The sequence below is a fragment of the Eptesicus fuscus genome, chromosome 5 (assembly GCF_027574615.1).
Source record: "Eptesicus fuscus isolate TK198812 chromosome 5, DD_ASM_mEF_20220401, whole genome shotgun sequence".
Lineage (NCBI taxonomy): Eukaryota > Metazoa > Chordata > Mammalia > Chiroptera > Vespertilionidae > Eptesicus > Eptesicus fuscus.
The window spans coordinates 100,598,152-100,615,043 of record NC_072477.1 but is presented as its reverse complement, the minus strand read 5'-3'; the positions used below and the strand labels follow the sequence as shown (position 1 = coordinate 100,615,043).

Below are 16,892 nucleotides of genomic sequence, written 5' to 3'. Positions count from 1 at the left end.
ATAAAATATTTTTAATTAAACATATGTATTATTTTGTTTTGTAGATAAAATATAATTGCACAAAGGGTAGACTACAATATAGTGTACTCATCACTATTGTACACTCTTGGAAAGCCAAAATTTCATGTGATTTGTTTTTGTGCTAGTCACTGTATTGCAATGCTCTGGAACCAAACCCACAGTATGTTCAAATTATGCCTATACTTCACAAAAGAAGTTAACTAATTAAAGGAGGTTTTTTCATCAAAATTCTTCTCCATTTAATAGTGAGAGGAGTTAGCTTGACATGCAGGCAGACATGGCAGGGGTTCAATTAAAAACAAAGGCACATAGAACATAGGTAGGGGTAGACAGAGCAGTTTGAAACCAAACATGCAGAAATAATAGAGTGTTTTTTTAACTCAGAATGGGAGGCCTGCGAAACCAAAGGAAGGCCTGCAGCAATAAGGTGTACTGACCTGTAGGAACAGGAAAAGTTCAGGTCCATTGCTGGGCAAGAACAATGAGGGAATCAATCAGGTGGTAACACAGGTAGATATAGAGGAGGCTTGTAGCACATATATATCCCTAGACTTACTAGCTTGACTGGAAACCTATTATTTGGGCACCCTCCCCAGGCAGGGAGTATGAATCTACTTGCAATAAATTTTCCACCCTTTTGCTTAAATCATCTGGTTCACAGTGATGATTCTTCAGCATCACAAGATATGACCCCGGGAAAAACCCCTCAGTTCACAATTCTGATTATCAATAGTAACCTATAGGTAAGTTTGTTAAGTTCACACTTAATTCAATTTAAAAGTTGGTAAATGAACTGGAAATATTTTGTTTTTAAAATACTTCTTACCAGGGAGCTCCATTGATTGTGTCTTGAATTGTCCCTTTATTATACCACGTGCAGTTGCATCTGTTGATCGTTCTGCATTAGCCCCTACAGAAACAAACAGACTTTAAAACCCACCATATCATCTTCTAAGAGCGAGTGTATGCTGCTTGTTACTAGCATATTTTATTGTACAGAAAAGCATTATATTGAAAAAACATGGATTATAGATTCACAAAAATATAAATTGGAACAGATGGAACAAGGATATCAGCGATATTATGTTGATTTCAGAGACTTTTACTGACTTGTCCAAAACCAAATATCCAGATAATGACAAAATTGATATACATGTTAAGAGCTATGCCACATAATTCCTTAAGTGGTGTTCATTCCATATAAATTCTCTCTTATGCAAATTGAAATAATCCCAGAGAAGTTATGATAATAAAATTACTTCCAGGCTGATACTAAATGCACACTCATTCTTTAGGGATGTACCTCATGAAGTAGAACCTCACTGCTTGTTTGTTTCTTTTTCTTTTTTTAGCCACAAGACAAGTTGCAAACCACAGACTGTTTAGTCACAGAAACTTACCATGAGCAGAAATGCTTTGACTCACCAGGGAAAGTGTTAATTCCCCTTCAGGTTCTGTAAATGTAAACCATGTAGATACCAGTGATTAAGAGAATAAGAAGACATTGACTGGATTGAGAAAAATATCTCCTGAGGATCCTTTGGCATGGAGAGCTTGTGACATGCAAGGAGGAAATGGTTAAGTTTGCTACAGTACTAGGTACTGGTTGGATTCATTTCTGCTGGAGTTTTCATATGACTCCAAATTTTTCCTATAATTGACAACTATTAAGTTTTTCCAGTGAGATAAAAAATGCATGAAAGATACTAAAGAGAAATTAGTATTGACTTTGGGGCCAACAACGTATGGAGTTTTGGAAGTCAGTTCTACTGGACCCCGAAAGTGTAGTTGGAAACATCTCATGGTCCTGACACTGCACAACAGACCTCTTTCTTGCTTTGAAGAAATGTCTGAAGAAATACAAAAGATTGCACTATGACTGCCAGCCTACCTGCACCACACCAATTTCTTTACAGAGAGTGTTCCAGCTGGGGTACCATTATCAAAATGATCAACAATAGCTCATATTGGGCAGAACAAATGTTAATTAGTTGATTAGAAACATTTTCTAAAAGAAATAATAGAGTGTTTTTTTAACTCAGAATGGGAGGCCTGTGAGCTAGAGCAACACAACACTGGGCAACATTCGCCAATATATTTCACTGCAATACCATGACACTGCTTACCCATTTGATAAAGGAGAAGGCTGCTGAGTGATAATGGGCAGGAAACATACTCAGCATTTACTAGTATATGCTAGACAAAGGGATTATTTATGTTCTGGGTGTCAAATACGGGAATGGCATGAGAATCACCACACTCCACAAAATAGTGCATAATTTAAAACTTATGCATTATTTATTTCTGGAACTTTACATTTTATATATTCAATTAATGATTGAACATGAATAACAGAAACCGCAAAAATTAAAAATGCAGAAAATGGGGGGTGCCGGTACTGAATACAGGTATGTGTTATGCTATTTTTATATAAATGTGTGCCCTCTGAAGAAGCTAAGAGAAGAAAGAAGTGAAAGTATATATTTACAATATCCTTTTATATTAGTCTCCTTATTTATGATTCCGGGTTCTCTTCATTTACTACTGCCCTTTTGAGGTTACATCTGCTGTAACATCTTACTGAAATACATTATGACTCCTACACATCTCCTTTGTGCTGCCACAGTGGACTGTATTCCTTTTACACATTTTATAGGTACAACAATACAATTATATGCATTTTGATTATGCATTGTCTTTTGAATCAATTATGGTGACAGAACATGAATTCATGCAGTCTGCTTTCAACATAAACGATTTGCCTGAGTGTTACTGTTATGGCAGGTCTGCTGGCAAACAAATTTCTGGTTTCTTTGGTTTCTTGAAATATGGAAATATCTGTTTGACATAGTACTGGAAGTACTAGGCATTGCAATTAGACAAGAAGAAGAAATAAAAAGCATCCAAATTGGAAAAGAAGAAGTAAAGCTGTCCTTATTTGCAGAGGACATGATATTGTACATAAAAAACCTGAAAGACTCCATCAAAAAACTAATAGACTTAATAAATGAATTTGGCAATGTAGCAGGATACAAAATTAATGCCAAGAAATCTATGGCCTTTCTATACACCACTGATGAACTTACAGAAAGAGAGACTAAAAAAAAACAATCCCATTTACCATCACACCAAAAATATTAAGATACCTAGGAATAAACTTAACTAAGGAGGTAAAAGACCTATACATGGAAAACTACAGGACACTGAAAAAAGAGATAGAGGAAGACGTAAACAGATGGAATAACATACCATGTTCATGGATTGGTAGAATCAACATCATTAAAATGTCCATACTACCCAAAGCAATCTATAGATTCAATGCACTCCCCATTAAAATACCAACGGCATATTTCACAGACCTAGAAAGAACTCTCCAAAAATTCATCTGGAATAAAAAAAGACCAAGAATAGCCACAGCATTCCTGAGAAAGAAGAACAAAGTAGGAGGGAATCTCAATACCAGATTTCAAGCTATATTACAAAGCCACTGTTCTCAAAACAGCATGGTACTGGCACATGAACAGACATAAAGATCAAGGGAATAGAATAGAGAATCCAGATATCGACCCAAACCAGTATGCTCAATTAATATTTGACAAAGGAGGCATGAACATACAATGGAGTCAAGACAGTCTCTTCAATGAATGGTGTTGGGAAAATTGGACAGATACATGCAAATAAATGAAACTAGATCACCAACTTACACCATACATAAAAATAAACTCAAAATGGATAGAGGACTTAAAAAAAAGATGGGAAACCATAAAAATACTAGAGGAATCCACAGGCAGCAAAATCTCAGACATAGGCAGAAAGAACTTCTTCACTGATACTGCCCCTAGGGCAATGGAAGCTAAAGAGAAAATAAACAAATGGGACTACATCAAAATAAAAAGCTTTTTTACAGCAAAAGAAACCATCAACAAACCAATAAGAAAGCCCACTATATGGGAGAACATATTTGCAAATGTTATCACTGATAAATGTTTAATCTCCAACATCTACAGGCAGCTTATGCAACTTAATAAAAGGAAGATAAATGATCCAATAAAAAAATGGGCAACAGACCTAAATAGAATCTTTTCAAAAGAAGACAGAAGGAAGGCCAAGAGACACATGAAAACATGCTCAAAGTCACTAATTATCCGAGAGAAGTAATCAAAACACCTGTCAGAATGGCTATCATCAACAAATCAACAAACGACAAGTGTTGGAGAGGATGCGGAGAAAAAGGAAGCCTCATTCACTGCTGGTTGCAATGCAGACTGGTGCAGCCACTGTGGAGAACAGTATGGAGTTTCCTCAAAAAACTGAAAATGGAACTCCCATTTGACCCAGTAATCCCACTCTTAGGAATATATCCTAAAAAACTAGAAACACCAATCAGAAAGGATATATGCACCCCTATGTTCATAGCAGCACAATTTACAATAGCTAAGATTTGGAAACAGCCTAGGTGACCGTCAGCAGATGGCTGGATCAGAAAATTATGGTACATCTACACAATGGAATACTATGCTGCCATAAAAAAGAAGGAATTCTTACCATTTGCAGCAACCTGGATGGAATTGGAGAACATTATGCTAAGTGAAATAAGTCAGTCAATGAAAGAAAAATACCACATGATCTCACTCATTTATGGATAATAAAGAACATTATAAACTGATGAACAAGAAGATAGATACAGAGACAGTAAAGCATCAGACAGACTGTCAAATTACAGCGGGAATGTTAGGGAGAGGTGGGGGAGATAAGAGATCAACCAAAGGACTTGTATGCATGCATATAAGCATAACCAATGGATGCAAAACACTGGGGGGTGAGGGCATGTATGGGAGTTTGATGTGGGGGGCAATGGTAAGATATGTACACATATAATATCTTAATAAAAAATGAAAAAAAAATCTTACCACAAAAAAAAAAAAAAAATGGGAATATCTTTTTGTCATTGTCACTTTGCATGATAGTTTGGCTAGGTATAAAATTCTTGGTGACAGTGTTTTCTATTAGGTTTTTGAATATGCCATCCCACTCCCTTCTGGCCCCTAGTTTGTGATGTCAAGGCAGCTCTTCATTTTACCAAGTTTCTCTTTTCCATGATAAGTTGTTTGCCCTTTGTGGATTTTATTATTTTCTCTGCTTTCATAATTTTTACCAAGATGGGCCTGATTGTAGATTTCATTGTACTTATTCTACTTAGATTTCATTGAGTTTGGATATGCAGATTGATATTTATCATTGAACATGTTTGAAAATACTCAACCATTATTTCTCCCAATGCTTTCCCTGACCCATTTTTTTCTATTTTAGTTTTACATTTCCCATTATTTTAAGTGTAGAGATTCTTTTTTCTAACAATTCCAATATATTCCTGAGCCCCTCTAGTGCACTTTAACTAACAGTTATTGGAATTACAATGCCAAAATCATCAGTGTTTTTCTTTTCATATGTCATTCTATCTCTTGAGTGACATTTTTATTTGATGAGAACTTGCAGCTATATTCTTTTTTTTCTCTTAAACTTGGAGTTCTTTACTTAAAATATTTATAAATTATTGAAAAACCTACAACTGGGATAGACACAAGTGTTTTTGTGATCTGCTTTTCTCCTGTGCAGAGTTCACACTTGCTGTTCCTTTGCATGTCTCATATATTTTTTGGTAAAGCCCGCAATATTTTTGGCAATGTATTGTGGCAAATCTGAAGGCTTATTGTCATTGTGTGTATAGTAATTTATTGCTTTATGAGGCTGGACTATCATATTTTACAGAAATGTCCTTCCCAGCAGAGCCAAGCTTATAGTGTTGTTCCTATGAGGGCATGAACTTGGACATGAACACCTCACCTTTGGATGACTGGTGTTTTGAAAACCTCTCTTTTACTGTCTTCTTCCCTGATTGCTCCCTTAACCTACCTATTTCCTTTGTTATCATGTCAAAGATGGTGACAAAGTGTGTTAGCCACTGATCTGCCAGAACAAGAAGCAATAATTTATACTATAAACTCTATTATAAAAAACCCAAAAAAACAAACTAAAGGTCGCACCATCACCTGAGATATTAGAAATATACTTATTGGTAATTTCATGGAGAGTATTCATAAACAACATTATATCTATTTTTTAAATTCCTGTTCTAATACCTTTCATTAGGTAGCTTTTCTGTGTTTGCAAATACAAAGCAACTAACTATTTGGGTTTGAGAAAAAAAAGTGAGTAAAATGGCATTTCAAAGGCTTACATCAAGCACACTATAAGCTCACAATAGGTTTGGAGTTTTGTGACATCACTTTTAAAAGATGAGTCCTAAAACATATAGTGTGTATCTAATTACTCACTGATGGTAGCTGCTAGAGTTCTACTCATTACAGGAAGAAATTATGGAGATGTTTTATTATGTCAAATAACATATAGTTACTGTGGCAATTGAAGGTGTAAACTTAAACAAACCTCTGAGAAGATAAATGAACCATAAATAAACTTGAAATATTCTTGTTCTTACCAGCATGGTGCATTGATTGTGTCTTGACTTCCCCCTTTATTATACCTCTTCTGAAATCATCAGGTAAGTATTCTGTACCAGTCTCTATAGAAATAAGCAGTTTAAAATCAGTTTTGTAAGGCAAATATTAACATATATGTATTGATGCATGTACCTGCATAAGTGTCTTTTTGTCTAGCACTCCCCTTATATAAGACTTATTATTACAGGAAAAGATTAAACTGAAATACCTGTGTGTCTGAAATAAACACCTCAAAATTTCTGGAGTCATTAGCCATCACATAAGTCTCATTGTACTGAGGCTCATACATGTTCAGTGATTTGACCAAGGTGACATATCCAACTAATGACATAATTCAAACACAAACTGAGTTCTCATAATTTCTTAACTTGGTCTTTTCTCATAACATACAAATTCTTTTGCAAATTCAAATCATCCTCAAGAGCTGAATTTAATAACATAACTTTCTTGTGTAAAAACAATAACAAAAACACATTTCTATTGCAAAGATAAACCTAGTTGGACAGATTCAAACAGTTTTCCCCAGGTCAGGTTGCAAACAATGGTCTTCATAGTCACAGAAGCATACTGAGAGGCAGAAATTCTTAGAACTGTTTTGGAATATATCCATGTCCTCATTCTCTTTCTTATTATGCAAGTGTAAAGCAGTTAGGCATTAGCTAGCATTGAAAAATAATAACGGGTAATTTGTGGACAGAGGTAAAGCTTACACCCTCTCAAGTCTTATAAGCATGTATACCTTATAGCTGGGGAGGGAAAATGGCTAATTTGCAGCAATGTGAGCATTGGTATTGTGTTCTTTTTCATTTGAGTCTTGAGGTGCTTTTCACATTTTGGTGGATTTGGAAAGTACTCTCTAGGCCCAATGACAGAAAACTATAACAATATTTAGTTTTAAAATTTGTATCTTGCTGAAGCATCATGTACTGGGTAAAGTTTTCTGAAAATCTACACTAATAAAAGAGAAACATGCAAATTGACCATACCTCCACTACACCCACCAGTCACACCCACCAGCCAATCAGGAGCAAGTATGCAAAAAAAACAGCAAAGATGGTGGCGGCCATGGAGCTGGAGCAAGCAGGAGGCTTGGGTTGCCCCTGGCAATGGAGGAAGCCATGCTTCCCACCTGCCCTGGCTGGCCCTGGCCTCTGCTCAAGGCTACAAAGTTTCAATTATAGAAGATAAATAAATCCCAGATACCTGTTTCCAGCTACCAGCCCTGGCCTCCACTTAAGGAGGTGCTAAAAAAAAAAAAAAAAAAAAAGGAAAAAAGGAGGAGCTGGGAGGAGCTAAAAAAAAAAAAGTGGGGGGAGGTGTAGCCAGCCTGAAAACAACCCTCAGCTCCTCACCCAGGCTGGCCACACTTCCATGGGGTGAGGACCCCCAACTTGACCAGTCTGAAAACGGCCCTCAGCCCCTCACCCAGGCCGCCCCCACCCCCCAAGGGAACCCCCACCCTGATCCAGGACACCCTTCAGGGCAAACCAGCCGGCCCCCCCCTGTGCACCAGACCTCTATCTATACTAATAAAAGGGTAATATGCTAATTAGACTGGGAGACTTTCCAGGAGACCTTCCAGATGTTCTTCTGGACAAAGCCATGGTAGCAGGGCTGAGGTAGAGGCGGTTAGAGGCCAAGGAGGAGGGCAGTTGTGAGTGATCAGGCTGATGGGGGCGGGGCTGTTAGGGGTAAGCAGACCAGCAGGGAGGCCAGTTGGGGGCAAGCAGGACATCAGTGGTGGTCAGTTGGAGGTGATCAAGATAGCAGTGTGGGCAGTTTGGAGTGAGCAGGCCAGCAAGGGGGCAGTTGGAGGTGAGCAGGCCAGTGGGGAGGGGAGGTGGGGGTGAGCAGGCCAGCAGGGGGTGCAATTGGGGGCGAGTACACTGGCACAGGGGGAAGTTGGGGGTGAGCAGGCCGGTGGCGGGGGCAGTTGGGGGCAAGCAGGCTGGCAGGCAGAGTGGTTAGGGGCAATCAGGCAGGTAGGCAGGCAGGTGAGCAGTTAGGAGACAGCAGTCCTGGATTACGAGAGGGATGTCTGACTGCCAGTTTAGGCCCAATCCCTGTAAACTGGCAGTAGGACATCCTTCAAGTAGGTCCCAGATTGGAGAGGGTGCAGGTCGGGCTGAGGGACACCCCTCTCCCCTGTGCATGAATTTCGTGCACCAGGCCACTAGTAAATAAATAAATAAATAAATAAATAAATAAATAAATAAATTGTTCCACATCAAATGGAACTGACATGAAAACTTGCCAGGATGTAAAATGATAGACTGGAAGCCTTGTTTTGGCAAAATTACTGAACACATGATTTTCACCATGCCAGTAGAAACATACCACTACAGCAATCTAAACAGAGGTGAATTCCAGAAGGGGCATCATTGGCAAAGACAAAGACACACTGGATTGGGAAGAACAACTTTGCCACAGTAAGTTTATGACATTCATCAAAAGTAACTTTAGTTATAGCAACACATGACAGGACAACCTTAGTAGGCATGTGTTATTTCTTCATCTTCCTCCAACAAATACTATTAGAAGAATTAATTCATTTAAATTTAGGGAGCAAAAAAAAATTAGATAATCATAAACACAATGAGAATAACCCTTAAGGGCAGATTGGCTTTAACATTGTGTGCAAAAACGGTGTGTAGTGGAGAAACCTATATCTATTTAGAGGCACAATTTTCTTTTTTTTTCACAAAATCCTACCATTGGTTTTGAGCCTTTAAAAAAATCCTATCATTCTTGAAGTTACCTAAGCTATCTTTTTTTAAAAAACATATAACATATTACTCTACAATATTTCCATATTAAATGACTATTCAATGGTTATCAGAGGGTTGTGCCACAATCAGTATAGTCACCCTTTAGTATAAGCCTCTGATTTATACAAAATAAATTCTGGGAGATATAGACTTGAGATTGCTATACAGTTTAATTAAGTACTAGTAGCCCAGTGCATGAAATTCATGCATGGGGTTGGGGGGGTCCCTCAGCCCAGCCTGCACCTTCTCCAATCTGGGATCCCTCAGGGGATGTCCAACTGCTAAAGGGATCGGGCCTACACCTGCAGTTGGACATCCCTCTTGCAATCTGACTCCTAACCGCTCACCTGCCTGCCTGACTGATTGCTCCTAACCACTATGCCTGCTAGCCTGCTCGCCCCATCTGCCTCCCCAGCCGGCCTTCTTGCCCCCAACTGCCCCCTCACTGGCCTGCACACCTTCAACTGCCCCCCGCCAGCCTGATTGTCCCCAACTGCACCCCCGCCACTAGCCTGCTTGCTCCCAACTGCCCCCCCCATGCTGGCCTGCTCACCCACAACTCCCCCCCTGCTGGCCTGATCATCCCAAACCGCTTCCCCTGCTGGCCTGATTGCCCCCAACTGCCCCCTCCTGCTGGCCTGCTCACCCACCCTCAACTGCCCTCCCCACCTGGCCTGATTGCCCCTAACCGCTTCTGCCTCAGCCCTGCCACCATGGCTTTGTCTGAAAGATCTCCCGATATAATTAGCATATTACCCTTTTATTAATATAGAATAGAGGCCCTGGTGCATGGGTGGGGCTAGCTGGTCTGCCCTGAGGGGGGTCCTGGATCAGGGTGGGGGTCCCTTTGGGGGGTGGGGTGGGGCCAGCCTGAGCGAGGGGCCTGGGGTGGTTTGCAGGCCGGTCACACCTCCATCAGGGTGGGGGTCCCCTTGGGAGCGGGGAGCGGTGCCAGCCTGGGTGAAGGTCTAGGGCAATTTGCAGGCCAAACACACCCACATCAGGGTGGGGGTCCTCACTTGGGATGTGGCCGGCCTCGGTGAGGGGTTGATGACCGTTTGCAAGCTGGCCATGACCCCATCAGGGTGGGGGTCCCCGCTGGGGGGCGTGGTCAGCATGGGTGAGGGGCTGAAGGCCATTTGCAGGCTGGCCATGCCCCCATTGGGGTTAGGGTCTCCGCGGGGGGATGTGGCCGACCTGAACAAGGGGCTGAGGGACAATTGGGGGCAGTTTTCAGGCTGGCCAAGTCCCCAGCTTTGTCCAGAAGGTCTCCCAGTCTAATTAACATATTACTCTTTCATTAGTATAGATTTCCCATTTTTCTGGTATTGTATTACATGTTACATGTATGCATATTAAGGGCATTGCTGAAAATGCTGCTATAATTATAATTATACCTTTATGAAACTATACCTGTTAAGGAAGCTGAGAGAAATTTAAGGAATAATATATTTAGAGTGTTCATTATATACGTGTCTTATTTATTGCCATGGTATTTTATGTGCTTCCTGTGGATCTAGTGTCATTTTTGTACTCTAATTCATCCTTATTATCACCATCTCCTTTATACCACTTTTTTGATATATGCCATTTGTCTCTAGGTTATAATACCAACAATATATGTTTTACCTACTACTTTATACAATTGCCTTTTAAAACAATTAAGAAAAAAGGTACAGTCAATTTGCATCTTTCTCTTTTATTAGTGTAGATTTTTTACCTTTCCTATGAATCACAGGTTTTGTTAATGGTATAGATCATAGTGGGTCATTTCCTACAGGTTTACAACTTACTTTACCCAGATCCATTGGAGCAATTATTATGTATGGTAGCTATGGCATTTTGAAATGCACTTCTCATATAATAAGACTTAAAATTACTCAACATTACTCCTTTTCACCCATGTGCTTCAGAATGGATGTAGGGTTGGCTGGTGTGAAACACCATTAATCTCATTGGCCATCTCCATCAGAGCACCTGGGTGACCATGAGCCTTGTCATTTTGCAGCAATATTTTGAAAGTATTCTTTTTTTTTCTGGAAGGTATGTTTTAACAGTGAGCCAAAAGATTCAGAAAACTATTTAGTAAGCAGATGTGCTGTCATCTGGCCATTGTTATTCTCATTATAGTGCAGAGGCAGAGGAGTTTGAACATAGAGCGGAAGAGTCCTGGTATTTTTAGAATGGCTAATGAGCATTGACTTCAAAGTAAACTCTCCAGATGCATTAAGTCAAGATAGGGCTAAAGTTAGGCCTCTTGTGGCAGTGAGCCAGATTGGGTAAACCCAAAATTTTCTTAAAGGAAAGTAAAGGTCATTCCCCAGGAATCCCAAGAAAGTTAAGGTACAACACTGACTTATTGTTGACATAAAGAAAATTATAGGGGTTTGAATAAAAGATCAAGTCAGCCACAACATTCCTTAAAGCCTAGACCTAATCCACAGCTAGACCCTAACTCTCTTCAATACTATGAAAGTTGCAGAAAAAACTTTGAAGTTCATAGACTGTTTCAGTATTTTGAATAAGGAAACCATCTCCACAAATGTAAATGTGCTGGTCAAGCTGCAGGTGCTCCTGGAGAAGCCAGAGGAAAGTGCCCAGAAATTCTAGCTAAGATGGTAAAGTGGTGACACCACACAACAGGTTTTCAAAGGTGGTACAGTAGCTTTATATTTAAAGACAATGGCAATAGGAACCTGCATAGCTATAAGGAAAAGTCAGTGACTGCCTCCAGAGTTTCAAACAATAAGCAGGCCACATCTTTAGGACTTAATGCATCTGATTAGTTTATTTTGAAGCTAATGCTCATTTGGCATTCTAAAATTTTTTGGACTCCAGATCTATATTCAAACTCTTGTACCTCTGCACTATAATTAGGACAAAAATGCTCAGATGATAGCACATCTGCTTACAACATAGCTTAGTGAATATGTGGCCCATTAATTAAGATCTACCATTCAGGAAAAAAATAATATTTTCAAAATATTACTGCAAATTGCCAAGGCACCTAGTCACCCATGTGCTCTGATGGCGATGGCCAATGAGATCAATGGTGTTTTACACCATCCAACCCTACATCCATTCTGAAGCACATGAAGGAAGAGAAGTAATGTTGAGTAATTTCAAGTCTTATTATATGAGAAGTGCATTTCAAAATGCCATAGCTACCACATATAGCAATTGCTCCAATGGATCTGGATAAAGTGAGTTGTATACATCCAGGAAATGAACCATTGTGATCTATGCTAATTAACAAAGAGATCAAAATATCAATAGTAACAAGAGTTTGAAAAAAGTTGATTCAGACCCTCCTGAATGACTTTGAAAAGTTCAAGTTTTCCATCAAAGAAATAACTGGTGAGGTGGTGGAAATAGCAAGAGAACTAGAATAATAAGTGGAGCCTGAAGAACCCTAGCTTGGATTTCTGCTGTGATCTCATGATAAAACTTTAATGGATAAAGATCATCTTCTTATGGCTGATCAAAGAAAGTGTTTTTTTGAGATGTCATTTACTCTTAAAAAGATGCTGGGAAGATTGTTGAATTTACAACAAAGGATTTAGAACATTACCTAAACTTAGCAGAAAAAAAAAGTGGCAGGTTTTGAGAGTACTACTCCACTTTTTAAAGAAGTTCTATTGTGGGTATAATGTTATCAATCGGCATTGCATACTATGGAGAACTCATAGAAGAACAGAAGAGTCAGCTGATGTGGCAAACTCTATTGTTGTCTTATTTTAAGAAATTTCCACATTAACCCCAACCTTCGGAATCCACATGTCTGATCCATTAACAGAAATCAACATTGGGGTACGACCCTCCATAAGCAAAGAGACTGCAATTCCCTGAAGGCTCAGATGATTATTAGCAGTTTGAGACCATAAAGTATTTTTAAGTAAAAATATGTATTATTTTCTTTTGTAGATAAAATACTATTGCACACAGGGTAGACTACAATATAGAGTAATTATTGCTATTGTACACTCTTGGAAACAAAAAACTTGTGACTTGTTATTGTGCTAGTACAGTATTGCAATGCTCTGGAACCAAATACAAAATATGTCCAAAGTATGCCTGTACTTCACAAAATAAGTTAACTAATTAAAGGAATGTTTGCATCAAAACATTTCTCCATGTAATAGTAAACTCTAGGTACTGTTGTTCTTTAAGTTCCACACTTAATTTAACTCCAAAGATGATAAAGAAATGTGATATTTTTTATTCTTACCAGGGAGATCCCCTGATTGTGTCTTAAGTTGTCCCTTTATTAAGCCACGTGCAGTTGCATCTGTTGAGCGTTCTACATTAGCACCTACAGAAACAAACAAACTTCAAAATTCATTATATCACCATTTATGTACAAATAATTTAAATAGAAATATATATCTTTCTAAGGGTGAGTGTGTATGCTGGTTGTAACTAGCATGTTTTATTGGACAGAAAAGCATTATATTAAAATATATGGATTGTAGATTCACAAGAACTTAAATTGGAACAAATAGAACATGGATATAAGGCCATATTATGTGATATTCAGAGACTTTTGGTGACTTGTCCAAAACAAAATACCCAGATAATGACAAAATTGATATACATTTCAGGAGCTATGCCACATAATTCCTTAAATAGTGCTCATTCCATACAAATTCTCTCTTATGCAAATTGAAACCATCCCAGAGAAATTATGATAATAACATTACTTCCAGGCTTATATTAACTGCACACTCTTTCTTTAGGGATGTACCTCATGAAGTAGAACCTCACTGCTTGTTTCTTTTTGTTTCATTTTTTTTTAAACCACAGGACAATTTGCAAACCATAGACTGTGTAGTCATAGAAACTTACCATGAGCAGAAATGCTTTGACTCACCAGGGAAAGTTTTAATTCCCCTTTAGGTTCTGTAACTATAAACCATGTATATAGCAGTGATTAGGAGAATAAAAAGACATTGATTGGATTGAAAAAGATGACCCTTGAAGATCCTTTGGCATGGAGAGCTTGTGACATGCAAGGAGGAAATTGTTAAGTTAGTAACAGTACCAGGGTACTGGTTGGATTCATTTCCATTGGAGTTTTCAGATGATTCAGTTTTCCCTACAACTAACAACTAATACGTTTGTTCAGTGACATAAAAATGCATGTAAGGTATTAAATAGAAATTAATATTGTGGAAGGGATAAATTAGCTTGGTGAACTAGAGTGGCCTTCGAGTCCATCAGTGTATGGGGTTTTGGAAGTCAGTTCTAGTGACCCTGCAAGTGTAGTTGGAGACATCTCAGGGTCCTAACACTGCACAGCAGACCTCTTGCTTTGATGAAATGCCTGAGCCCATGAAGACATACAAAAGGTTGTACTATGACTCTGCCAACCAACAGGCACCATAACGCCTTGTTTATAGAGAATATCTTAGCTAGGGTGGCATTAACAAAATAAACACACATGCCTCATATTGGGCAGAACAAATTGATTATTAAATTTTTGAAAAGATTTATGAGCTGGAGCAACACAAAACTAGGCAACATTAGCTGACATATTTTACTGTAATACCATGATAGTGCTTACCCATGTGAAAAACGAGATGGCTGCAGAGTGATAATGGGCAGGAAGCATACTCAGCATTTATAAGCTGCACAAAGGGATTACTTATGTTCTGGGTGGCACATAGGTGGATGACATGAGATTCACCATGCTCCACAAAATAGCACATATTTAGAACTTGTAATTTATTTATTACTTAATTTTTCCACTAGTGTCCCGGTGCATGAAATTCATGCACATTAAAAGAGAATTAATTAGAAGAAATATTTTAATATTGCTATTTGTCCTTTCTCTATAATAGAAGTGTCAGAGATTAAAGAAAATTAGTAAAATCTAATCTAATAATAGACAAATATGCAAATTGACCGCACCTTCGCTACACCTAAGCCACGCCCACCAGCCAAGCCATGCCCACCAACCAATCAGGACGAGTATGCAGATTACCCCAACAAAGATGGCGACTAATTTGCATACCAAGACAGCATCGAAAGGGGGGGAGGGGAGGAGAAGGGAGGAGCTAAGTCAGGGCTGGGGGCGAACGGAAAAGCAGGCGGGCTGGAGGAGAAGGCGGGGCGGGCGACAAGGGCGGGGCGGAGGCAGGGCCGGGGGCGAAGGGAAACTCGGGTGGGCTGGAGGAGAAGGTGAGGCGGGGACAAAGGAGGAGCAGAGGCGGGGTAGAGTGCAGCAGGAAATCCTATTGCAGGATTTTTCCTGCAACGGGAAAGCTAGTGTATATATAATATCCCTCCTATCAGAGTCTGAGGCACACCGCGGGACCTAAAGTCAAGTCCCCGCCCACCACCTGCATGCACTTTGAAAACACAGGAGACTGAGACCTGGGGTCCCCAACCTCGTCAAGCCCCTCCAGGTGGGGGCGTGCAGCCTCAGGTCCCCCAGCTTAGCGCTGGACTGGGGTGCAGCCTCAGGTCCCTCGGCCCAGTGCTGGGATGTGGGGTGTGGCCTAAGGTCTCCTGTCAAGCCCTGCTGGGTGGGGGATGTGGCCTGAGGTACCCCATCAAGACCTGCTGGGTGAGGGCATGACCATTAAGCCCCATGGGGCAGCCTGATGTCTCCTGACCCAGTGCTGGGCCCCACCCTGAGGTCCCCCATCAAGCCCAGAAGGATCACGTCAGCGCTGAACAGGGACACATGCAGGCAGTGTCATGTCCCTAGCTGGGGATCCAAGCAGGCAGCTTCACCTTAGTGCTGGGTGGGGATGCAAGCAGGCAATGTGATGTTAGTGCTCGGAGCGGAAGTCCCTGACCCCATCCCTGCCCACAGACTGGTTGTGACTGGGACACCATAAAGGACAAATTAGCATATTACCTCTTTATATGTATAAATTTGATATATTCAATTTGGGATTGCCTATGGATAACAGACACTGCAAAAATTAAAACTGCAGCCCTAACCAGTTTGGCTCAGTGGATAGAGCATCAGCCTGCAGACTGAAAGGTCCCAGGTTCGATTCCGGTCAAGGGCATGTACCTTGGTTGCAGGAACATCCCCAGTTGGAGGTGTGCAGGAGGCAGTTGATCAATGTTTCTCTCTCATTGATGTTTCTAACTCTCTATCCCTCTCCCTTCCTCTCTGTAAAAAAAAATCAATAAAATATATTTTTAAAAAACTGCAGACAATGGGGAATGGTAGCACTGCATGTACCTATGATATAAAGTTGTCTGTTATATTTATTTTTATATAAATGTTTGCCTTCTGAAGACGCTAAGAGAAGAAAGAAGTAAAAGTAAATATTTACAATGTTCTTTATATTAGTCTCCTTATTTATGATTCTGGGTTCTTTTCATTTATTCCTGGACTTTTGAGTTTACATCTGCTGTAGCATGTTACTGAAATACATTGTGACTCCCACACTTTTCCTTTGTGCTGCTACAAGGAAATGCATTACTTTTCCACATTTTATAGGCACAACAATACAATAACATACTTTGATTATGCAATTGCCTTATGTACAAATCATTTACATAGAAATATATATGTTTACAAGAGTGAGTGTGTATGCTGGTTGTAACTAGCATGTTTTAT

At 39.7% G+C, this 16,892-nt stretch overlaps 1 protein-coding gene across 2 annotated transcripts in view; it reads right to left on the bottom strand.

Annotated features, from left to right (window-relative positions):
- Window positions 1–16,892, bottom strand: part of LOC114227992 (coiled-coil domain-containing protein 7-like) — a 245,064-nt gene that overhangs the window by 183,230 nt on the left and 44,942 nt on the right. For both annotated transcript variants that reach the window (XM_054716617.1, XM_054716618.1), the window contains exons 8-10: window positions 13,539–13,622; window positions 6,521–6,604; window positions 848–931 (exon numbers count right to left, since the gene is read on the bottom strand). In XM_054716617.1, the coding sequence (XP_054572592.1) occupies window positions 848–931; window positions 6,521–6,604; window positions 13,539–13,622 (252 nt within the window). The remainder of the gene's footprint in view (window positions 1–847; window positions 932–6,520; window positions 6,605–13,538; window positions 13,623–16,892) is intronic.